Raw genomic sequence first — 26,004 nt, forward strand, 5'->3', positions numbered from 1 at the left:
GCCAGAGACGCTCGTAGAGTGGCCACATCACCCGGTAGCTCCTTCAGGGTTACCTCTGTCGTTGCCACTCGCTCTTTCAGCTTCCTGTGGTCGTCCTTCAAGAGGGACAGGTCCGACCCGATGGTGTCCATCCGTTTTTCCAGGGCCTCCCTCGATTCCACTATCGCCTGCATGATGTCGCCCAAGGACGGATCTCGTGAGCGGGTCGAGCTCCCCGGCCCAAGAGCCGGTGTCTCTACCTCCGAGGTGTGTCCCGGGTCATCCAGCTTCAGTACGTCGAAGCCCTTCTTTTTGCCTCCTCTCGCCATTCTGCCGATCCGTAATATTGGTGCGCCTCTTTTTGGGGACTCCAGGGGCTCCAAGCGCCGTCAGTCGCTATCTCGGTCCCACCTTAGCTGCACGGCACTCCCTCGCCTTCACGTCCCTCACCAGGTGCTGCTCCAGTCCGGCAGCAGACTCAGGGAACTAACGTCGTACCCCCAAAAAGAGGGGGGGCCACCAGAATCTTCGCCCCAGACGTAGGTCTCTCCAGGGAGTCGCAGTGTATACGGCGCTTCCAAGCACCTGATCCGGGTCAGCCTCGAAAGCGCAGGCGCCCAGTAGTCCGCCGCCTCCTGTCAGGTATCGTGTCCTCACCTCGAGCAGCCCCTGTTAGTGTCACCACCGAGTGCAGTGCCCCTCCGGCCAGGCCAGTGTGCAAGCGGCGCTCTCCTCAGGATAAGTGTTACCAGGGCCTCCGCTTCAGTAATAGGGCAGTCCCACCACGCGATGTCGGCCCAGTGGCCCTGTGGTCATTAGAGCCAGGGCAGTCTCAGTCTCGTGGGCGGCGCCATCTTTGAGTCAGGCAGGCCGATGTTCTCCCTTTCTGCGGTCGCCCCTGCACCACGGCTTCAGGTGGAGCTCCCCACCTCTCACAACTGCGGGGGGGCCTCCGCTGCCACTTGGGGTTATTCCGCCGTTTCCTGCGCTCCTCACCTGCAACTGCTCCTATGCGTCAGGCAGAGCAGGCAGGGACACCAGCCGCCATCTTAGGCGCTCGTTTCACCGGCCACTCCGCTCCGTGTAAGGGGCTCGGTTCCAGCTTGCACAGGGCTGCCAGGGCCATCAGTGTCTCCCCCAGTGCTCTCGGGACCCTCCCATGCGTGCCTGGGGGTCCGAGGGTCAGGATACAGGATGGAGAGAGGCGGGCACGGAGGAGCTCCGGAGCCCCGCTTCCATTCACATCGGCGCTTAAGCCACCCAATTCAGGGATATCATAGGGTCCATCAGCCAAGTTCCTTCTGCATTCACCACCTCTACCCATTGTGCTAGCCATTGCAGCTGGGCTGCAAGCATGTATAGTGTAAAGTCTGGAACTCCTAAACCCCCTTCTGTCATGGGCCGCTGTAATGTCTTCAGAGATACTCTTCATCTCCCATTTCCCTATATCAAATCTCGCACTAGAGAGTTCATCGGTCTAAACCATCCATGAGGCATCAGGACTGGTAAATTCCCCAAAAAATATAATAACCGGGGGTGTATTACCATTTTAGTTATAGAAACCCTTGTGAGGATGGGCAGCTGCAAAGTGCCCCAGAAAGACACACAGGTTTGGAGCGACGTATTGCCTTGCCCAAATTCCCCTCCTTCAGGTCTTCCATGTTGTGAAAGACTTATATACCTAGGTATTTAAATGAATGTGGGGCCCAGTTGATGTCTGCTGGGAGCCTTTCTGGCTTAGGCATCGGTCCCACTTGTGGGAAGAGGTATGTTTTCTTCCTATTGACCCTCAGACCTCATAGGGTTTTAAAATGCTCCAAGAGCTTAAGGGCCGCTGTAGTACCCATCACGTCTGACCTCAAATAAACCAACAGGTCGTCAGCATATAGGGAGATAGTGTGTAGTCCCATTTCTTCTCCACCCTCTCGGAACAGTTCCGCCAGAGGTTCAATTGCTAGGGCAAACAATAAAGGCAAGAGGTGGCACCCTTGTCGGATTCCTCGCAGTTTAGAGTATTGGGAGACGACCGTCTTTCCCGTCCGAACCCTCGCCGTAGGGGGTGAATAAAGAAGTTGTACCCATTTCACCCAACCTTCTCCTAAGCCCAGCTGTATCATTACCTCAAAAAGGTAGTCCCAGCCAACCATATCAAAGGCTTTCTCTAGGTCGACGGAGAGTACAGCTGCAGTGGGCGTAGAGTTTGTCTCATCATGGAGGGCAGAGAACAGCCTGCGTAAATTATAAGATGTGTTACGGGAGGGACTGATCCCAATTTTATCAGAATGAATAATGAAGTGAATATGCGGGAGCAATTTAAGCACCAGTATTTTGCTAAGAATTTGAAAGTCTAGGTTGAGCATAGATAGAGGTCTATACACCGTGACTGGTGCTCCGATATCCTTAGTCTTAGGGACAGGGATAACCAGTGAACTCTGGGTAGATTCAGGGAGCCCCCAAAGGTGCAGGAACTCTGCATATATGGACACTAGGCTCAGCGCCAGTTGGTCCATGTATCGATTCTGCCAGGAGGCCATCCGGCCCCAGTGTTTTCCCAATCGCCATGTCTGCAATCGCAACTCTGACTTCCCGCAAGGTCACTGGGCCTCCTAGTTCCTCTTGCTCTTGTTCCTCTAGCATCCGGAGCGGTAACGTTTCCAGGGAGTCCCTAATACTAGAGCGTGAAGTTGATGCTGATACAGCATACAACCGTTCGTAGTACCTACAGAACAGATCATTGATGGCATCTGGGTCATACACCCACTTGCCTGTGTCTGTATTTTGCGTGATCGGTGCCCCCCTGCTCTCAGGTCTGTTCAACAATGCCAACAATCGGCCAGCCTACCCTTCCTCCCTCTGCACCTAGTCTAGGTATTCCCTATAGCTGTGGCATCTCAACCTTTCCAATGTGTTCTTGTAACACGCCTGGGCTCCCTCAGTTGCACCACTGAGGCCTCATCCCTCTCCTGTATGTTGTCTAGTTGACGGATCTTGGACTCCAGGTCCAAGAGTTCCTGCCTAATTTCCAGCTGTGCACCAATCGACTGGCCCAGTCAGTGCCCCCTTACCACCACCTTAAACGCCTCCCACTCCACCAACATCGAAGACGCTGAGTTGGCATTTATTGATTTATTGAGAACAAGGTGTCAATAAGAGTTCCCAAGGACTCACAGAAGGGTGCATCTTCCAGCAGCAAGGGATTCAAATTCCACAGCGGAATCGGGGTACATATCCCTAGCGGTTCATATGTCATTAATAAAGGACTGTGATTCGATGGGGTCCTTCCCAGGTGTTCTGTGCGCATAACGGATGCACTAACGGCTGGTGTACTCAAAAAGGTGTCCAGTCCGGTGTGTACCTGGTGCAGTGGGGAAAAGTATGAGTATTCTCTGTCCACCGCGTGCTGTACCCTCCAGACATCATCAAGACCCCATTGATCTATCCAACCCCTGAACCATGCTGTAACTCGATGGGCCTGTGCTCCCGGGAAAGGCATATGCGATCGGTCCCCTGTACTGTCCACAAACACAGTTAAAGTCACCCCGATCACTAAGCTCCCTCCTGCACAGCCAGCCATCTGAGCCAAAGGGTGCCAAGGAACATCACCTGTTCGGTGTTGGGTGCATACACACTGCCCAGCATCACCTCCCTCCCTGCCAGTCTCCCAGTTACCAGGACGTACCTGCCTTCACTGTCGATCTTGGTACTGGTGTGGTCGAAGGGGACCCCGGGCCTTACACAGATCAACAACCCTCTAGCATATGCCGAGAAGGTAGTGGTGTATATCCGACACCTCCATCTACTGTGCAGTTTTTCAACTTCACTACTAATCCAGTGAGTCTCTTGCAGGAGGGCTATATGAACATCCCTCCTCCTTAAATATGCATACACCTTGTGTCTTTTACCCATAGATCCCATCCGTCTGATGTTCCAAGTTATGAACCGTAACGCCGTATGCGTGGATGGCATCGTGAATGGTTGTCCCCCCCACATCGATGCCTTCTACGTAGCCAGACATCAGTTCTCCCTGTCTTACCTACCCACACCCCTTCGCACTTAGAACACAAAAAGGTAATAACAAAAAATTCCCATGCAACAACTCCCCGACCCCAGAAGGGTCCGGCAACTGCCATCCGCCCAAACAGCAGGTAGGACTGCATCAGCAAGTAACATAAGGAACTAAAAGGGAGCGTGGCAGTCACCACAGGTAACCAATGCACAATAATGAGATTCACATGGGGCCCACCCGACTGGCCCACCCGCCTCCTCCTGAGCCCCGAACCTATGAGGGAGGACAGGATAAACAGAAAGATGGGAGAGGAGAGGCACCTGACAGCATATTAGATAATCTCATCCGCAGTATTCGGGGTCACCACTGGTAATTTAACACTACTGTTACGAGACGAGTCTGAGTCTGCCCATCAGATCCCTTCCCGGATCTGAATCCCTTCTCCGCCAATGATCTTCTGCTCTGCATCATGTCTGTCAACGCCTAAAATTCCTCAGTCCTCTCCCTTTCCATCTGCGAGAGTTTTGGTTTCTTGGGGGTTCCCCACCCCTGTCGTCTCCTGAGCTTTTTCCCAGGTTCTCGTTCCCTGAGCAGTGTTCCTGTCTTCTGCGTGGTTGGTAGACTTTCGGTTCTGTAGTCCTCAATCCAGTCCCACGCTGCATTTAGATCCTCAGAAAAATGTGACTTCCCATCCAACATAACTCGCAGCCGGGCTGGGAACATCAATGAGTACTGGATCCCTTCCTCCCTTAGCGCTCTCTTAACTTCCAGGAAGGAAGTGAGCCACCTCTAAACCTCCATGGTATAGTTCGGAAAGAGGGAAACTTTACTGTTTTCGACCATATACAGCCCTCCAGAACGTGCCTTTTGCAGAAGATAATCTCTACCTTTGAAGTGGAGGAGTCTGACCACCACGGTGCGCGGGGGACTTCCCGGGGCCGGTGGCCTAGCTGGGACTCGGTGCGCTCTCTCCAGTGTGTAGAAGGGTGACAAGCCCTCTGGAGCCAAAACTTCATGGAGCCCGCCCTCCAAGAACTTAATCATATCATCTCCTTCCACTCTCTCAGGCAATTCCAGGACCCTCACATTGTGCCTTCTATTCCTCCCTGCCACATCTTCTGCTCTCCTCTCCAGCGTGCAGATTCTGCTCTTTAGGTCCCCCAGTCGAAGTGTCAATGCCTGTTGTGCGGGCACCATATCTGGCAGGGAGGTTTCAGTCAGCTTCACTCTGTCCTCCAGCTTGGCATGTTCTGCTCTCAGCAAGCCCAGGAACACTGCTACAGTGCTTATGTCCTGGTGGAGGGTTGCCTTTGTATCTGCAATAGCCTCCAATATTTTAGACAGTTGCTGCTGGACTGGGTTGTTGGAAGATTCGCTTCCTGGCGCCTTCTGTGCGAGCTCTTGCGCTGTGTCCTGATGCTCCAGGGTGGGCCCTGTTTGTTTCCCTCTAGGTGTTCCCATTTTATGAAGGGAGCGTTGTCTGCCGGAAAGGCTGGCCTCTATCCCCTCCTGGATTGTCAAAGTCGGACTCTGAGCCTCTTCAAGATACTGATGCCACGATATCTCTTGTGGCCTCACTCTCCGTGGTCCGGAGTTTATGTTTTTGCTCTCCCAGGTCGTTCCCTCAGGGGAACCAGGCCCTCCTTTTTGTAAATGCGAAACAGTGGTTCTGCCACTCTTAAACATCTAAGGAACTTTTTTGATTGTGTCTCTCCAAATGAATGAGAACAGTCAACAAATGAGAAAGCAAAATGTACCTTACGTCCAAACCAAAAAACGCAAAACACTTATCTTATATTACACTATATATTTTTATAAATTTTTGGAAAGTCAGTGTAAACTTATTGCAATATATATATTAACATACACACAGAATAGTTCTTCTGAACTAACATTTAGGACTTAGATGTGTCTCATCCATTTGGAGAGACACAATTAAAAAAGTTCCTTAGATGTTTAAGAGTGGCAAAACCACTGTTTCGCATATAGTACTAATCCCCAGGTTCTGCGCTAGACTGGGCTACCCCATTGCTTTATAACTCTTTTTTGTAAAAGCTCGCTGGTCAGTCTCTCTCCTCCAATCGCACAAGTCCCCAGCCTAGAGCCATTCCGTACGTTCAAGTTTGGGCCTCAGATGGACCCATTTTCCGCTTGGGCCTGTTGGGATGTGTCTACTGTCTGCTTTACCTCTTGTATCCCACCTTAGACCTCCTCACGGAGCTTCCCCCCACGTTCCATATGGGGGTTGGTTCCCTTTCTGCATATATTGCTGCCTCTGGTTCGCCCTCTGTTGTGTCCTTCACCTAGGCCTGCTCCTAGGCTTGTGGGTTGCCCCTACCCTGGGCCTCTCTGCTGATCTCAGAGCGTTCAATCCTAGGAAGATATGCAGGGACACAACCTCCTTGCCCTGGTCACAGCCCGCTTCTCTGCCTCGCGGCTCTCTCATGCACACCTCTTCGGGGTCAGGTTTTTTATTCCTCACCTTCCTTGGCCTCCGCCTGCGCTTCTCTCAGCTGGGTACTTGCACTCCAGGCTCTGACTGTGGCAGCACTGCCCTGCGGCGTCCGCTGTTCACCCACACTGCCTCTTTATGGGGTTTGGCTCCCTTTCTGCATACGTTCAGTCTCTGACTTGCCCAAATCGTGTCCTTTACTGAGGCCTGCTTCTGGGCTTATGGGCTGCCCTTCCCCTGGGCCTCTCTGCCGACCACAGAGCGTTCAATCCTGGATAGAAAGGCACCACCTCACTGTATGTAAATACAGGAGGTAGCTGCTACAAAATAGCTTCTAGACAGCAGGCAAAGGAGAGAGCTAATTATTAGATAGGGTATGAGAAGTTCTCTTCCAGTTTTTGTGCAGGTAATGTGTAGAGATAGACCTGTTTATCTGCTTAACAGTAGAGAGGGAAGGGGTAAGTTAAGGGAAAAAGTTAGGGGGGCCATCTTGGAAGGTGAAAGTAAGCCAGGCTTGAGGAAAAATAGAGAGGGGAAGCTGAGGGCAGAAATAGAGACTGAGATCTGAAAAAAGGAGGCAAACAGACTAGTGAGTCCTCTTCTAGGACACATCAGCTACAAAAAAGCCAAGTGTCTGTGTGTCAAGAACAAGTCGCGAGACTAAAATACAAAGAGCCCTTGAGGGGAGAGGGTAGCACAGGCAAATATGCTGTTCACCATGCACAAGATAAAATCAAAGGTTCATAAATGCCCTGTTTATAAAATGAAGGGCTTTCAGGTCCTGGCTGTACAGGACTGATGAGAGGCCCAGGGACCGGTGAGTGTCGAGCTTCCAACAGGTCCCTGAAGAGCGTGAGTGCAACAACAGGCACAAAAGCTCCACAAACCCAAAAGCTCCAGATCGTAGTAGTGGGCTACAAAGGTCGTACTCATTGATCGCCGGGACCATTTAATAATCTCCAGAATAGCACATGTTTTCATGCCGTAGACCGTTATCCCTCACTGGCGGTCTATAGCTTGCAAGGTGTCGCCCACCACCGGCACTATGTTTTCCTGTCGTAGACTGTTATCCTGAACTAGCAGTCTATAGCTTGCAGGGTGTCACCCCACCGGTCAGTTCCGACCTAGAGAATCAGTCTGAGGATCTTGCGCGAAGCCACCCGGGTGAGCAGACCAAAGCTGATTGCCAGGGGTTATTCTGATCTCGCACCAGAGGGAATGGCCGGATTCAACATAAGCACTGGGGGACTTGGTCCTGGGAAAGGATCGTCTAGCACAGAGAACCCTACCGGAACCATGAAACATATGTGCTATGCAGCGCGGCCACACTGTGGGACAGTAACATGGGACCAAGGCAGAAGAGGGATGTCAGGCCACAACGCCTACCGCCTTCCAGCTCTAACGGTTGTGGGCATGAATATGGTGGACTCCGGTAGCGTCGTCGGACAGTCGCCCCTTTTCAGACACCCACCTGGAGATCTGTAGAGTGTTTTGCCAATAACGTCAGAACGAGGCAGAAGGGGTATGTCGGGCCACAATGACTACCGCCTTCCAGCTCTAACAGTCATGGGATTAAACATGGTGGAATTTTTTTTTTTTTTTTAAACAGATTTTTATTGTTACAGTACACTCATCATCTGAGAAAAATATAAAGACACGGGCTAGCTTCAACATTCCGCCAGTATCCGTCCGTATCGCAACGTTTTCATTTGCCCATAAGGAGTACCCCCCCTCCACTGCAACAGTGCAGTTCAGACCAAAGTATGTTACAACTGCAACTAAGAAGAGAAAAAACAACCCCCCTAAAACAGCCCCTGCATGCCCGCCTCCCACCCCCACCCCATAGTTCTGCCATCATTCCCTCTGAAATCAAGACCCTCGATTCAGCACAGGGTAACATCGAGGTACAGTGCAATCCGGCCCAGTCCCTTCCCCTCTAATTCACGTATGCCTCAATCATCAGGTGTAGTAGTGCTCTCCTGTAGAACTCCGTTGAGTTCATTCTAGTCCGTGGAATTGCCTCCACTTTGTCCATACTCTCCTGAATTTCTTTGGGCAGCCTCTGGCCTTGTATGTCACTCTTTCCGCTGCCATGTATAGGTCGAGACCCTTCCTCCACTCCTCTAATTCTGGTGATTCTGCCGCACCCCATCGCCTAGCAATGTCCCTCTTGGCCACTACCAGGGCCAGCACTAGAAATATGGTCAGCGGGCGGGCCAAGTCAACTTCGGTCGTCAACCCCAGCAGTGCTAGCTTGGGGTCACGTGGCAAAGTAGTCTCCAGTACCTCCTCTAGTTCCCCGAATATGCCCTCCCAATATGTCTGTATTATCGCACAGCCCCAAAGTGTGTGGTAGAAAGTTCCCTCCGGCAGGTGGCACCTCAAGCATTTCGTATCCGTGACCTTCCCCATTTTGAATAGCCGCACCCTGTCGTAGTATACTCTATGTAGCACTTTCAGCTGAATGAGACGGAGTCTGGACTTAATCGCCACCTCACGAGGGTGCATAAGGACCAGTTCCCAATCTAGGTCTTCCATTTCCCCTATGTCTGCCTCCCATCTATTACGCAAGTCCTGTAGTGTTCCCAATGTATTGTTGGTCAGTGTTCTGTATGTTAGGGACACCGCCCCTCTCCCAATTTGCTCCTGCAGCAACCTGCCCTCTAACGGGGCATATTCTGGTACGTCCGTCAGATCTATGTTCTGTGCCCTCCAGGCGTGTCTGAGCTGAGAGTATCTGTAGCACTGGGTGTCATGCAGATCAAAGTCCACTTGTAGAGCCCGGAATGTTTTCAGTACGCCCCCGGCAATCACGTCCCCTATGGTCGAGATGCCAATGTTGTCCCACTGTCTAAAGCCTGTCAGTTTGTGTAACTCACCCAGCCACCTACAATGCCACAGCGGGGTCTGCCGGGTGGGCCGTTTGTCCCATCCCATGCGTTTGGTCGCCCTGTTCCACGCCACCAGCGTGATCTTGGTAGCAGGCAGGAAATGTCTTCCCGCTGAACCACCGTATAGGTAGTACAGAACGTTAGTATGAGCCCATTTGGATCGTTCTAGCGCATACGTGGGGTGGTCCATTGGTGTGTGTAGCCATTCATTTATGGGAGCGAGGTGTTCTGCCCAGTAGTATGCCTCGAGATTGGGAAGAGATATCCCACCGTTGTATTGGTGACGTTGCAGTGTAGCTAAGGCCACTCTCGGATGTTTCCCCAGCCATAGGAATGTTCGCAAATCACCATGTATACGAGACAAGGTTGCTGGAGGGAGCGGGTAGTATTCATTCTGCAGGGCATAGAGGAACTTTGGCAGCAGAACCATCTTATATAGTGCTGCACGTCCCAATAGGGTAAGCGGGAGCTGCTTCCATCGGTCCATGTCCAACTTTGCATTTGCCACGATGCGTGCCACATTGTTGTGAAAGGAGAGTGTTTCGTCTCGTGTTATGAATACCCCCAGATACTGGAACCCCTCAGTGGTATGAATGAGGAGTTCAGGCAGGCATTCCCTGCGCTCTCGGCCGTGTGGGTCATAGAGAATCGACTTATGCCAATTAATAGTATGACCAGCTCGCGCCCCGAATTCATCCAACTCTTTGAACAGGACCGGAATCGTATCATCCGGGTCCGTCACAAACAGCAGGACATCGTCCGCATACAGTGAGATTTTTTCCTGGGTAGACTCCGGGTTCCCCCAGGTAAACCCCCTAATCCCTTGATTCTGCCGGATCCGGATCGCTAGTATTTCTATAGTCAAAGTAAAGAGCAGAGGGGACAGTGGGCATCCCTGGCGCGTTCCCCTGTTAATGCGGAATTCGCGCGATAGTCGTCCATTTATCCGCACTCGTGCCCTTGGCCCCGAGTACAGGAGCCGAAGCCACTGCAAAAACCCCTGTCGAAAGCCGAACCTTCGCAACGTCTCAAACATGAAGGGCCAATGGACCGCATCGAAGGCCTTCTCGGCATCCAACGAGAGGAACCAGTGGGGTTCGCTCCTCCCTTGGACCTCCTGTAGCCAGTTATGCGTGCGGCGGAGGTTTAGTTTGGTCGCTCTGTCTGGAAGGAACCCGGATTGATCTGGGTGTACTAAATCAGAGATCACCCCCCGCAGGCGCCTAGCTAGTATCGTAGCCAGAATCTTCGTCTCCATATTAAGGAGAGAGATCGGGCGGTAAGAGGCACACCTGTCTCTTGGCTTAACCTCCTTGTGAATAGGGACAATTATGGCCGTAGCAAGGTCGGGTGGTAATCTCGCCGTTTGGAGTGCCTAAGCAAATAGCTGTCTAATATGGCGCTGGAGCAGGTCCGCTGTACGTTTGAAAAATTCAGCCGGGAAGCCGTTAGGTCCCGGCGTCTTCCCCGGTTTCAGGGACTGTATTGCCTCACCTATTTCCTCTATCGTGATCTCTGCCTCCAGTTCCGTTGCGTCGTCCTGGGACAATTGCGGAACCTCCATGTCGCACAGATATAGGGTAGCGTCCGTCTCATCTCCCAGGTCCCTAGCTCTATAGAAGTCCTCGTAGTACGCCGCAAAGGCCTCCGCTATGGCCTCGTCTGTACAGGCTGTACCGTCCCCTGCCACTTCAATCCTATCAACCCATCGTGCCGCCCTTTCTCTCTTGCTCAGCCACGCTAGGAGTTTTCCTGATTTGTCACCCACGTCGTAAAGGCGGTGGAGTGTCGCCAGGGCTTGCGTGCGCGCCTCCCCCGTGACAAGTTCTCTATAGTGTCTTTGCGCGTCTAGTAGTTTCCGAAGTGTCTTTTGTTCCTTTCCCTGGTGATATTCTGTTTCGAAAACATGGTGGATTTTGGTAACGATCATCAATCAGTCGCCCCTTTTCAGACACCCACCCAGAGATCCGTGGAGAGCGGTGCAAACCAAGCGAAGTTCAAAACGATGGGTCAGCAGTAAAGGAAGATTTTACAGATTAGAGGACAGTTGTCAGGAGGGAGATTAAACTGGAATCATCAAAGACAATAATGATGTCTTAAATCCGGTTACATTTGAGAAGTTGTTGGGGAGTTAGTGGAAGGTTGTGACAGCAGTAGGAGGCAGATGGCAGGCTTAAATTGAAAATTTAGACTAAAAAAGTTATCCCAAGCCTGGGTGCCTCATAGAGGCTCACCCTTGTGGTGGCCATCTTGGCCTGCAGAACACTTTGTGCCACCCACTTAAGTAGCCCTCTAAAACATGTACAAGGTCTGCCATTGCAGCCTGTGTGCAGAAGAGGTGTGGCGCCGCGGCTAGGGCGACTGACTCTGGTATCTGGGAATCACGGTTCGATCCCCGGCACCGGTGGCAGATTAGCCCAGCACCATGTAACTCTGGCAATAGCTTGCTTAATCTTCCCGACGGCCCCCAGCGCCTAGAGACCCTTACGGGTGGTGGTGCGCTTTACAAATGTGGATTCATATTATTATTATTAAAATGCAAACGATCTAGCAAAACAAACCCTTTGCGAGACCCAAACCTCCCTTTTTACTACATATGTCACTCCTATAGTAGGTCTTAACCGCATGCGTGCGGGCGGAATTCCGCTCGTACGCTGACTTTTTCAAAAGCGCATGTTACGTGACGAGCTGGGCTCGTCATGAGCGTGCGAGGAGGCTACCTCATGACGAGCCCAGCTCGTCATCAGCGTCGAAGGGGTTAAACAGCCCATAGGACAGGGTGCATTGTATTTAAAAGGCAGAACATGTATTTTTTAGGATTACACCTCATGGTAGTGAAAAATTCCCAAGTTCATTTTTCACTAATGTGAAGCCTTCCTCTCCAATAGGATAACATTGGGTTACCTTATTACATTTAATAAGTCCTATCTTTTGACTGGGAGCAGATACAGATGTCATGTTTGGACTCAAGTGAATTGTACTTTAAAATATCCTCATTAATGGTAAAGTGGGATTTTAGATTACAATTTTGAAAATGCCACATTTAGAAAGTTGGCTTTTTTCTGCCACACATTTTCTAAAGCCTTCTAGGAGTTTCTAGGTGCCTAGACCTGTTAATTGCTCCCCCATCAGGAATGCACATTGAGCAGAGTGAGCTATAGGACCAGGGAGTAGCTGGGAGAGGGCCATCCTACCTGGATTGGAGGGACGGCCTGTTCCATTTCCATTTCAAAGGCCCACCTCACGCACACTCCCAAAGGAATTTCACACCATCTTAGACCACTTGGAGCCTGGAAGGGGGAAGAAAGTAAATTTCCAGAACCAGACAAGGGGGATGTCTAGAACATTACCCCACTTCAAAGGCTGGCACCATGGATAAATAAAGGACCCTCAGGGCAAAATTGTACTTCAGAGGACTGCGCTGCTGCTTGCGGTCTGCTTTTTACCTCAGAGGACTGCTCTGCTGCTACCAGAGAACACCACTGCTGCCTGAAGCGTGCCTTTTAAACTCTGAGGACTGCCCTGCTGCTTGCAGTCTGCCTTTCTGCTGGATCCTAGGACGAGCTACAGGGACATACCAAGCTCCAGAGACCATGAACCCTGCACCTGGCCTCTTCCTAGAGTGAATCCTGACCTCCCCAAGTGGTGCTCAACGAGTCCTTAAACCTTGGAAGTGCTGCTAAAGGTGCTCCTCCAGCCAAAACCTGAACTTCGGAATTCGAAAATATTTCTGCAAAAAGTGGCTTGAAAACTGCCACAAGACCGGGACCTAGCCACTCGCCTATCTACCTGAGATGCATTGCCTGCCGGAATGAATTCCTGGTAGCTCCAAATACCTTTGCTGAAACACCAAATCCTGTTCAGTTGGACCGCTAATAAAGGGCATCTTGCTTAGTGGAGCCCTCATCAGCTACATCCTGCAACTTCATCCCACTGGCAATTTTCAACTTCCAAAAAAGTGACAAAATCTGAAAGTAGAAATCTTGACCGCAACTTCATTCAGAGGCTTGGGTTCAATTTATTTTGGTGTCATTTTATTTATTACATTTTACTCTAATTTTCTAAATTGGGGTGAGATTTTTCTTGTGTTGTGTTATCACTTTATTAATTATTAATTAACACAGTTCCTCTAAGTTAAGCCTGACTGCTTTGGTGCCATGCTACCAGAGGATTAAGCACAGGTTAATTTAGTGACATTTGTAGTTCAACCTGACAAGGATTGTGGATGTTGCTTGAGAAGGGTTTACATCCTCCTCGATCAATAACCCAATTTCTTATAATAGCATGACATGACATGACAGGATAAGACTACTGTGGAAGGAGCCAAGGCCCACTTTATATATAATTTATAAAATTGTCTGCAGACAGCTGCCAGATCTAAAAAAATGGGGGGAAGGGGAAGGGGTTAGCTCTGCAATGAAGCTGTGTGGTCTCATGTGCTCTCAAGCTAGCAGGTGACTCAAGCATGAAAGACACTAAGGGGCACATTTACTACTATTTCACTCAACCCGGCGCAGCAAGGAAACTTGTTGCACTGCATTGCGTGAAAGGGAGAGAGCAGGAATCATCCACATTTACAAAGATATGGAAAATGTCTGCTTTGTCCTAGCGCTGGTGCAGTGTGCTGCCTAGCACCAACGCAGGCACACTTGCACCATTGTGCAAGGGTTCCTGTAATACTGGCAGGATTGTTTTTGATCAAGAAGGAATTCCTTCCTGCACAAAAACAATCTTAGAAGGATATTCCTCTTTCTATGTGTTCTGCATGGAAAGAGGAAGTAACAAGGAGAAATAAAGATATCTTTCCTCGTTATGTCTCTGTCAGTAGGCGCACCATTTTGGCACAAACACAGGTTTACAAGTCTTTGTGAATGTGGGTTTATATCAAAATACATGGGTGGATGCATGGGAACACCCATGCTCTACCCATGTAACACCTACCCAAAACAATTTGACACAGGTCAGCAGTATGTGCTGTGTTTCGTGTTACTTTGTATTTACTAAACCACGCAAAGTCACATAAAGTGACTTTGTGTGGCTTAGTAAATGGCAGAAATTATTTTGCGTCTGAGCTGTGCCACAAAAGTAACACAACCATTATTGAAACTCAGAGTAAATCTGGGCCCCCAGCTCCACATGCACAAGTTGAACTTGGATTAACCACACTAAGCTTACAAAGGATGGGTTACTAAAGCTACCTGTTATGGGTGTCCATAAAGGCTACACCTAAATTAAATTCTGCTGGATGGAATATGGCGCAATCTGGGTGTATCTCGATGAGGCAGAGGCCTCTGCCTGGTGGCACGCCAGCACGGGCATCTAGGTGGTTTCTATTGAAGAGTGTACCAGATAAATACCACTGAACCTGGGCAGCATTCACGGTGGAAAGCAAAATCTTGCTGGACAAATGCAAATTGCAGTGCTACTTGCTTTCCTTGCAATTCTGCCCGATTGTCTGTATTTTCTGTTCTTACTATTGGTCTAATATTTGTATTCGCATGGATGAACAATATAAGTCCTAAAAAGGGCAAAAGAGCCTACCACCTTAGAGCATGGTCCAATATAATTTCAGACATTCATCTGCCAATGCTGCCCTGTATCATCAGAAGGTGACGTGTGTTGTCTGCGTTAAATGGCACTGTCGGGTTCCTGGTAAGTCTCACAGTAAATTCATAGCACGAGTGTGCACGTGAGCAGTGCAGTCAACCAAAGCGAGAGGTAAGTGCCACGATCCTGTTACAGGTAGAGTATATGGTTGTTAGTTGAGTGATATATAGGACCGCGGATGTAATAAGACTAATTGTGAAAGCAACGGAGAGGGTGGGCGGCGTGTATATGTGTATGGATGGAGATGTTGACCCTCTCCTGATATAACCCTTTTCCATACCTATACAACAATAACTTACGTTTGTGCATGATGTACAACTGATTTTGGCCTACTTTGACGCAGTATGCTGTATCTCAGAGTAATCTCATTTACAGGCTTCTCGCAAGGTTAGGATGAGGGCTCCAGCTAGCACAGAAGACGTGTTGAAGGGGAGGAGCTTTGTCTCTTATTAGAGCACTCTGCAAAGAGCTCCAGAGATGCGGGCCTAGAGTCACAAAGAAGTACCCTCATTTGGTTGTGCACTGTGAGGCAGATTTACAAGCCTCTTGCGCCACTTTTAACATGGGGAAAGTGACTCGAAATTGGCGCAAGGGGCTTGTAAATCTGCCCCTGTGTCTTTTCAGAAGGCGTAGGAGGTTAGAGCTACAAGAGCTGACAGGACAAGTATTCTTGGTGTCAAAATTTTCAGTGGCGGCTCGCATAGGGCGTGCTGCGGGGTGGTGCGGCAGAGAAGGGGCAGGGTGTGGGGTTAGTAAACTCGGACATACGACAAAATGGAGAAACGTAGGGGCAGATTTACAAGCCCCTTGCGCCATTTTTCCATCATTTTTCACGCAGGAAAAGTGACGCAAAAGTGGCGCAAGGGGCTTGTAAATCTTCCCCGTAATAATTACGTCCCTCCGTTCCGTCGTAAGTACGAGTTTACTACCCCCCACCCTGCACCTCTCCTGCCCCGCTGCCGCCCTATGCGAGCCGGCACTGCCAATTTTGTTTTCTAATGTATTGTAAATTTACCTATGGATCTTCCGCAGGGTGTTGCTATCAATAGTGCATTATCCGAGAGCTTGTGCAGTATTTTCAAGCTAGTTTGTTTTTCACCTGCAGTCAGTAATGTTGATTGAACCTCCTACACTCACAGGTGTGTATGCATAGAACAATCGAGAATTGATCTTTGTGTCTACAGCAATCTGGCGATTATGAGACGGAATGAACCGTGCAATAAAACAAAGGAATGCATGAACTTCTTTGTGAATGTTACTAAAGGACGGCTCACTAAAGTGTGCGTGTTCATTCAAACGGAATAATAGGTCAGATTTGCTCACACCGTATTTAAGCAATTACCATTCCGGGCCATTGTGACCTGAAGGAGAACGGTTGTGGTGCGCCAAAATGAAGAGCGTCGCCGTCGGAAAATCTGAAGGACCACCTCAAAGTTGTCCAACGGTTGACTATAAGTGAATGAGTAAATGCAATTCAAAGAGCTTCCTTTTTACGTTCATTATTTAAAGCCATTTGAACACCATTTTTTTCAGTTTGTTTATGGTATTTCTATAGCGCAAGCCTTGCCAAAAAGGCAACTGAGCGCTGTGCATAGTTAAAGAGAAGCATAAAACCATCTGGTATTAGAAGTGGAAGCTGGTTTGTGGATGGTTAAGACTATCTTTGAGCTTCCTATGGGAGTTGTTTTTTTGATTTTCAATTGTTTGAGTCACTTTTTAAGTGCGAAGAGCCAACCAACACGTTGCTGCCTGGATGTGTGGGTCGTCTTTTACACGTAAAAGTGAGTCTTAAAAATGTACACTCAAAGACACAGGTTCTAAAACAATTGCCTCGTTTTTGTTGACTCCGAAAAGATTACACACTAGTTTTGTAAAGTATTGTGTACAATATTTTAAATACAAATGCATATGCACATTTAATTACTGATACTCCTTAATCTGAAAAGTGAGGCAGGATAAATAGTGTAATATAGTCTTAGAGCCCGGCCAAGTAAAGGCCTACTTAGGCGTTAAAGGCCCGAGCCTCTAAGGCTATTAGAACATTCCAGCCCTAGAGGGCATAATGTTCAAATTACTAAAAATAAAGGTCTATCAGAGCCAGAGGGGTTTTAAATCCCTTCGGGCTCCGAGAGGACTTTGGGGCATAATAGCAAGGGCGATATCGCCACTTTAGCAGGACTTTTTCCAGCTAAAGCGGCGATATTTTAACGCCCTATTAGCAAGCTGTCGCTAACAGCAGTTGGCGACAGCTTGGAGGCAATAGCTACAGATTTGGGGCCCGCTTTGCATGTCAGCGAAATTTATCGGTAATGACATGCAAAGTAGGCATACCCAACCTGATAGCGACTGAAAGCAGTCGCTAACACTGCTATCGCCTATTAGCAAGGCAGGCGAAGCGATAATTTTTTTTCCGCTAACCGCGATTATCGATAGAACCTAACACCTGCTCAGACCATGACTTAACCTGTATATCCAATGGGAGGTGGATATTCAGGTTAAGTTCCCATTCGCATTAATGCCTGAATATCGCTGGATTTCCAGCGATATTCGCGCATTGAGCCGCTATCGCCGGATATTTTATCGCTTTAGAGATAAACGTTGCTAATAGCACGCTATCTCTGTGATAATATCCAGCGATAGGCGGCGATAAAAAAAATGCGCTGAGCGCATTTAGCAATAATTATCGCTATTTGTTGCTAATACGCCCCTTTGTTCACAGCAGTAGCTGTGAACAAAAACATTAGAATGTTGCTCTGCGGGCTTCTACCGACCCCATAAAAGCCCGGAGCACTCCGCTGTCTACAAGGGAGGGCTCCAAATTCAAATGTTTTAATATATAGTAAACTTAAAAGAGGTGTTAATATAGCTATATTCAGTAGCTTACATTTTAGTACGATTTATTCCACGGCACAACGCGTCCTGCATAGGCTGGTGCTAAGAATTAGGCATAATGAGAAATTCAGAATGTAATTGAATAAAAACATACTTTTGTTATGCTCTGTAAAGTACATTATGTACTGACGTAAGGTGGAGTCTCCGATCAGATAAAGACGCTTTTTTTGCAAGCAGTTGAGATAATCATCACCAGTTTTGTAGATCGCCATATTGCAGAACACGGGATGCCATATGTTTTGTAAGAAATATCCGCTAGGGTAAGGAGATGCCATTCCTGTCTTGCATTTTTCAGTTGGTTTACTGGTATTTTCTTGGTAACAGAAAACAAAAATAGAAACAGTGTTACATGGTTATTCATATTCATAGCTCATTTGTCACTTTGCAGTATATGGTAAATGTACGTATGCAGCTCGAAACAACATGAATGTTTTCCACTCAGGTGTCAGCCTGACCGACACCGACAACTCGGCACACCAAGTAGTCAGGTGCAGTGCGAATTTTCAGGTTAATCTCTAACGGCCACATGCATCATTGTAGGATTTTGCGATTCTTAAATTGCGAAAATTAAGGAATCACAATTTAGGAATTGCAAAATCCTATGCATCAAGAAATCTTAAAAGTTTTTGGGATTTCTTAATTTTCGGTATTTGCGATTCCTTAATTGCGAATCGCAATTAAGGAATGGCATTACATTGATTCCTATGGGCCTAGAGGCCCATAGGAATCAATGCCTTTTTGCATTTTTTTTTTGCGAATCGCAATTTGTTGATGCATTTCAAGGGTGCTGAGGGGGGTCCAAAGGACCCCCCCCCCTGCACCCTTGAAATGTTTTTTTAAGTGCAAGTTTCACACACACATGTCCAAAGGACATGTGTGTGTGTAACATGACACTTTCAAAAATGCTTTTTTGAGCATTTTTGAAATATTTCGCAAATTAGCACGAGGGTCAACCTCGTGTTAATTTGCACCTCCTATTTCAGAATTCGCATTTTTTTAAACATTCATGCATTGCATTTAAGGAATCGCACAAATGGGATTCCTTAAATGCAATCGCATTTTTAGGAATTGCAAAAAATTGCGGTTTGTTTCATGCATACCAAAAAGTGATTTTGGAATCGCAAAAGGCCGAATTTTCCGATTCGCACCGTTTGCGACTCCAAAATCGTTTGATGCATGTGGCCGTAAATCACATTTTTAATTTCTCCTTCTGTTGAATTTGCTCCACTTCGCTCATCATTCCTTGTAAGAGCCACAACTCCTAAACAATATTCTCAATGAACTTCACAAAATACTTACACATCTTCAGTTATTGTAAAAGTTGATGTTGGCTTTTCACCATCATGGGTAATTGCATGACCCATGAATTTCCTTTTCTCTTCTGAAAAATGAACTTGTCCCTTAGGACTACTTTTCCAATTCACTTTGACAGCACACTTCCCAGAATGCTGGCCTGCTCCTTCAGTGTAGGCGGATGAACCATGGTGTCTTCACAGCATTCAGGTTCTCAAATGTAATACTTACGTTAATCTGTCGAACATTGGAGATGGGAAGGCAAGATTGAATAACATTCTCAGCAATCTAAAGGCACCCTCAAATGCTATGAAAGATGTAGTATCTTCAGGTTTCTATTTCAAGGTCACCTGATAGTAAGCTATCATGAATCCCCAGATGGTAAAATAATTTCACCCCTCTGATGTGGACATCCATTGATGTATTTTTTGGTATGCACGTTAATTCACCATTTCTGTAAATCGCACAAGTGCACAATGTCCATGGCCTTTCAATTTGCCTTCTTTGAAACCACTGTAGGTGACAAGGCGGTGATTGTCCATGCTCTATTTTCTTTGTACATATTCATACAATATTTTGAACTCGTCCTCAAGACCTCAAATGCTCACTTATATTTCACTTGTTTTAAATTATTTGTGGCATTATTCAGCATTTGGAAAATTTTAACTTCAGGCAACTCACCAGTCTATACTTGTACTTCACCACAACCTCTGCCAATACCTATGGAGCTGTATACAAATTTGAGACCTTCTAAAGGTGGGGTTGTGGCTGACCACACAACAAGATGGCTGCACACTTGTAGTTGAAGACCGGAGGCTACCATTATGCATAATCTTTTATTTGCCACTCCTGAGCAGCTCCTTTAAAGAACTTGAACCACAACAATCCAGAACTGGAATAACAAAGTCAATAAATGTCTCCTGCATAGGACATTCATCCTCTTTTAAATGCTGCTCCTGACCAGATAAACACAAATTCATTAAACCTTTGAATTAACGGTTGGGTTGTATGTGGATATATACATTAAGGAATAGATTGCTTGAAATGTGGTGCATTAGGTTAAGCTTCTAATTTTTAGAAGCTGTATGTGTGAGTTAATTTATAGACATTTTTAACTGTACAGGAGTTTCTCTTACATAAGAGCACGCATGTGGGAGTGTAATTATTTGTTTGGGAACTGTGTTTAATGAAGTAGGCTATGGCTTATGGTTTTTTTCTTAAGTAAATTGCGGCGTATTCAGAATAAATAAACTGCATGAGATCTTACTGTAATACTTTCAGCCGATTGTGACGCTGCGTGCAAACCAATTGTAGTTTGCTGGGACTCGCACGTGTCCTCGAGGCTTTGAGGGGCGCGCAGTGTCTTCAATGCGAGTGCTGTTTTAACGTCTTGTGCTTCTCCTCGATGTTCGAGGGTCACGCGGATAGACGCTGGCAGTTTGAAGTGAACCAGTGGGCTCCTCGAGAAATAGCGTGACAATCTGTGAGGTCACGCCATCATCATTGATAAGGATTGGCTGCCAAAATCTCGCAAGAGAAGGGCAGCCATCATAGTTTGGAGCAAAAGGGATAATAGTAAATGAAAGTACAAGAGCATGAACGGTAGGACGTTTAAAAAAAGCTGATGGTTTTTCAGAGAAACAGAGGATTGGATATTGTGAACAGTGAGGATTAAGAGGAATATTTAAGATTCTATTAGAAGTGATAAATATTTTGTTAAATAGTGTTTCAAGAATGAGTTCTGAGGAAGCTAGTGTTAGCCAGCAGGTAGTTGAGGGAAGAGTAAGTGAGAAGAGTCTAAGGAGATTGATACAGTGTGAGATGAAGAGCTCAAAAAAAGAGGTGGTTGAGATTGTCATGGACAAGAAAAGGAATGAAAATCGATCAGAGGAGGATTTTTGGTCTTTTTCAGAGGAGGAAAAGGATAAAAGAGAGAAAAGAGCAACACAAAGAGATAGAAAAACTAAGCACATGGATAAGAAAGGGAAGGGTGGCTTTAACTTCATGAAGAAGAGTGGTGCCCTTGGGGGTACACAAAGGAAAGGTGTCCTTGGCGGCACGCAAGATTATTTCAATGACGAGTAAAATGTGGATTTGGATGAAAGAAATGAAGAGAGGGGTGAGAAAATGTGCAATGAGTATGTTTTTGATGTGGATCATGAAGATGATCTAAATGAAGATTTAAAGATTGATCAGGCCTCTACCTCTAAGGCAGTATTAAAGGATCCTCTAGGTGGGGAAATGTTTAGCGCTTACGAATTAAGGCACCCACGAAGTGCAGATTGGTGGCCACAAGTTCATCTGGCTAAGTTTATCAAACATTGGGTAATGAAACCCTTCGAAAGAGAGGATAGGAGTGTATTGAGAGCGGAGTGCTGAAGACCTCAGATTGACAATAAGGTCTGCCTAACACCAAATCTGGACCCAGATTTAATTTCATATGTATTTAATAGGATAAGATCTGAGGAAAGGTTTAGAACAATCTTTGAAACAGTGTCAAGATCATTTACTAGATGTGTTGGGTCCATTAGGAAAAATAATGGAAGTGGCAGAAGAGGCTTACATTATTGGTGAACAAGTTGACATGCAATTGATGCGCGGATATAGCCAGAGGGCTATGGACTTCTTAGGCAATGATAACTCTGGATGTGTTGGCAGAGAGGAGGATGACAGTTTTGATGAAAATCAATCCAAAACTGGGAGATATGGCAAATCAAGAGCCTAGTGAGGAGGTTAAAGGCTTACTTTTTGGAGATGGTTAAGTAAAAATTTTAGTGAAACATGTTTCTACTTTTATTGCACTGGAAAAGGCGCAAACAAACATGAGAAAAGTATTTGGTGGTGTTTTTGGTAGGGCTGGTAGACGGGGACCGTATGCTGGCTGAGGTTTCAGAGGTCCCAATGCAATTTTACCTACAGCGGAACAGGAACGGGTTTTCAAAGGTTCCTCAAGCTTATTCCCTCAAAGAGGAAGGTACCAAAGGTCAAGAGGTGGAAGGGGAAGAAGTCAATCAAGACAAGGCACACAAGGTGAGTGAGTATGCAGACAATATCTGGTTCTTCCGTAGGAAAAGTAGGAGTTCGTTTAAGGTTTTTCTTAGAAGCATGGCAGACAATTGCAAGAGATCCATGGGTTTTAAATGTAGTACAAGGGTTCAAAATAGATTTTGTTCAAAGACCATATAAGAGCGTAGAGCCAAAATAATTAGTACGGGCTCCAGATCAAATAGAGATTGCAGACTTAAAAGTGAAGGAAATGTTAAAAAAAAGGCAATATTTAAGATAGAGGAATATTTACAAGTTTTTGTAAGCACATTGTTTTTGGTGGAAAAGAAAGACAAAGGGGCATATTACCAACCAATAGAGATAATTTTTGTCTCTAACTTGTTTAGAGACAAAAATTATCGCCGCACATCGGCGATTTTTATCGCAGATAAACCTTGCTATTATCAAGGTTTATCGCAAATGCGATAAAAAACGGCCGCAATGCATGAATATCGCTGAAAAGTCAGCGATATTCATGCATTATCGAGCAAATGCTCTTAGCCATGTTATCCACCTCCCATTGGATAACATGGCTAAGAACTGCTCCTGGGCAAGTGTTAGCTTTTGGAGATATTCGCGCTTAGCGCGAATATCTCCAAAAGTTGGTAATAGGAGATAGCAATGTTAGCGACTGTTTTCAGTCGCTAACATCTTGGCACGCCCACTTTGCATGTCATTAGTGATAAATATCACTGACATGCAAAGCGGGGCCCAAGATGGTCACTATCTCCTATTAGCTGTCGCTAACTGGTGTTAGCGACAGCTTGGTAATAGGGAGATAATGTTATCTCTGCTTTCTTGGCTTTTAAAGCCAAAAAAGCAGAGATAAAGCCCCTTGATAATATGCCCCTAAGTTTGGAGACCGGTAATACATTTGAGAAATCTGAATCGATCATTAGCTTACAGACATTTCAAAATGGAAGGGATTCACCTTCTAAGGGACAAGTTACAGTAGAAAGATTGGCTGGTGTGGTTCTGAAAATTCTGGACTCGTGTAATAAACTTTGCCGCAGTATGACGAATTTGGTATCAAAAGACCGAGAATGGCTAGTACACTATGTACAAGCATTTTCGTCATATTCGAGTAACGATTTCACCTCGAAATCGTCATTTTCGTCCTGAACCCTTGGCTTCCATTTTGTGTACGGCAGCCATTTTGTGAGTTGCCCTCACATAGGCAGATGAATTAAGCCAAATTCGATTCCAAAGGACACGTACACCTTAATTGACTTCTCTGCAACCTGGGCAAGCTGGAACCATTGCCCAAGGCCAAACCTGTTCGGTCAGTTCCTCTCCCAGTGGCCAAACGAGATAGCATCAAGGCACAACATGCCATAACCCCTTTTTCATCACCCACACACCCTGCCTAATCTTGCTCACACCTGTCCCTGCTCTTTTCTCTCTACTTGCTTTATGATGAGGAGGTGCCCGTTTTTATTGGGGGTCCGTCGATATCTGATGAAAATACTGGGCCTTGCCGGATAATTTATTATGGACAGGACAAACTGAAATGTGGGCTTGTCATCATGACTCTGCTTTTCCTTTGTAGTGAAAACATGTGAATGGTATACTAAAATGTAAGGAATTTTTGCCTAAAGCTTAATATTTTGTATAAAAGGAGAAGCCTGGCTTTGTAAGATTGAGCAGTCTCCTGAGAATATACACACCGTGTTGTTGTACTTCTAGGACGCCTGTTACTTGGTTGCAGCCAATAAATTCGATCTTTGACTTCACCTAGAAGACTCTGAGTTTCTGTGTCTGAATCAGGAAAGTACTCGAGGTCTTTGGGTGTTGTCCCTGGCACTGCTGGGCTACCGGATCAGTACCGGTTCTGAAAAACCCAGTACCTCAGTTGGCGCCCACCTGGGGCGATACCAACGGTACCGGTCCAAGCCTGAGGTTCGTGAGGAGCTTCGTGTGAAAATTCTGGAGGAAGGCCAACCACTTCATCGACCCCTGCATGTCGGCGTGGTCCGAAAGTCTTTGCTGCGAGGTTCCCCGCTTCCCGACGGCTACGAAGGACTGCTGCCCTGGCTATCGCCCTGATTTGGACCCTTGATGTTTGGTAGAGCGAAACGATAGACGAGTCTTCTGGTGACGTCATCGATACCTCAGTTAAGTATAAGTGGAGCGTCTCCCAGTCCTTAGTTGGTTCTTAGTTTGGGTATCCCTTCGGGATCGTTTTGTTTGGAACTTGCAAGCGCCAAAACCGAGGGACTCGTGTATTCACGAGAATATCGTAACGATAATCCTGCGAAGTTTGAAGCTAGACTAGAGAGCGAAAATGCCTGGTCTTAGCAGACATGGAAATTTGTTTTGTCTTGGTTGTAATAATAGGGACTCCCGATTGGAGGACTCGTGTCCGGTTCCTCCGATTGGAACTCCAACATATGAACTGTATGTGAAACATGGAGTAGGCCCCATCACATACAATGAAGTGTGGATCAAAAACACCAGAAAAGATGGTGTTTTAAAATGGCCCCAATATGGTAGCTTTGACACGGAAATCCTAGATAATCTTGAGGTCAAACTTTTTAAGAAGAAAGCCCGGCCGGCAATGTTTGACTCTTTTCGCCTATGGCGTAAGGAGGCCAAACAAAAAGAAATTAAATTAGCGAAGAAAAATAAGAGAGAAAGGGGTATTTCGATAATGCAAGCTGCTATGCAGTATAAAGATAACGAAGAAGAACAGATGAGTGAGCAGTTGCACAGGCAACGTAAAATGGTGATTGATAAATGTTATCCAGTTTTGCCGCCTCTTCAGCAAGATGCAACAAAAGAGCTTGAAAAAGATCCCTTAATGTCACATTTATTGAGTTCACCACCCCCTTATGCGCAGAATGCTACGGCACCTCCGCAACCCTTAGTTGCGCAACCTTTAGTTGTTGTGCCCCCTGCTCCTCCACAGCCACCAGCTGTTCTCCAGGTGGTTCCTATTCTTCCGATGCAGCCTCCTCAGGGGCCACCGACTCTGACATCTGCTTTGCCTTTACTTCCTGCAACTTTAACTACTATATCGACTCCCACTTCTGGTATTCCTTCTGACACTGCCTCTGCATCTGCCTTGCCTCACCCTGCTTTTCCGCTTGTCTTTTAATCAAATTCTCCCTCTGTTCGACAAAGAGTGACTAGCACGGTCACTAGTTTTCTATACCCTTTCTTTGGGGCGACAAGTACGACCCCTACTCTGGAACATACACAGTTGCGTAGCCAACTGCCTGATTCTAGGGAGAAGGAAACGTTGAATTATTTGGCACATAGATGGATGACCGAACCGACAAAATATGGTCTAGAGTCTGTTATGGATGTCTTCCATCAGTGGGAAGCATCGAAGCAGAGATACGTTTTTGAGAAAATGTGTGTTTTTCTGTGTGAAGATTTAGAGAAAAATGATTTGGACTCTAATCCGCCCGAGTTGAGCCATGTACGGTTCGAGTTTTCAAAAGGCGCAATTGTGGGTTCAGATGTTAAGAAAGCAGTTGCGACGTTGTTGTCGCTTAGGACTGAAGGTGTTTCTAAGTCGTTGTTTGCGTCTGATTCTTCTGTTAAGAAGAAGGGAAGACAATACCCAATGAGAGAAGTTCCTCCGGTATGGAAGGAAGCAATTCAGGCTGATGCCGCTCTTCATATTGATGCTGTACCAGCCTACTTTCAGCGTGTGTGGGTACATGTTCCATGGAAGCGAGCTGAAGTTCTGGCCCTTAAACAGACATTGCCTGATCCCCGTAAGAATCCTGCAGGGTATTACAAGGAATTGTCACAGACTGCAGGTTCATGCATTATGAATTTAGCCGATATCGATATGTTGTTTGGGAATGTTATTCCACAGCCTTTATGGG

The 26,004-nt window shown here is 46.9% G+C and overlaps 1 protein-coding gene across 2 annotated transcripts in view; it reads right to left on the reverse strand.

The window, feature by feature from the left end:
* Positions 1-26,004, reverse strand: part of LOC144823341 (NXPE family member 4-like) — a 411,382-nt gene that overhangs the window by 79,022 nt on the left and 306,356 nt on the right. The window contains exon 5 of one of the 2 annotated variants that reach the window (XM_078681790.1): positions 17,922-18,140. The exons of the other annotated variant lie outside the window; for it this stretch is intronic. Coding sequence (XP_078537916.1) covers positions 17,922-18,140 — 219 coding nt within the window. The remainder of the gene's footprint in view (positions 1-17,921; positions 18,141-26,004) is intronic. 2 annotated transcript variants of the gene reach the window in all.

This window comes from Lissotriton helveticus, chromosome 3_1, assembly GCF_964261635.1.
Source record: "Lissotriton helveticus chromosome 3_1, aLisHel1.1, whole genome shotgun sequence".
In the NCBI taxonomy this organism is placed as follows: Eukaryota; Metazoa; Chordata; class Amphibia; order Caudata; family Salamandridae; genus Lissotriton; species Lissotriton helveticus.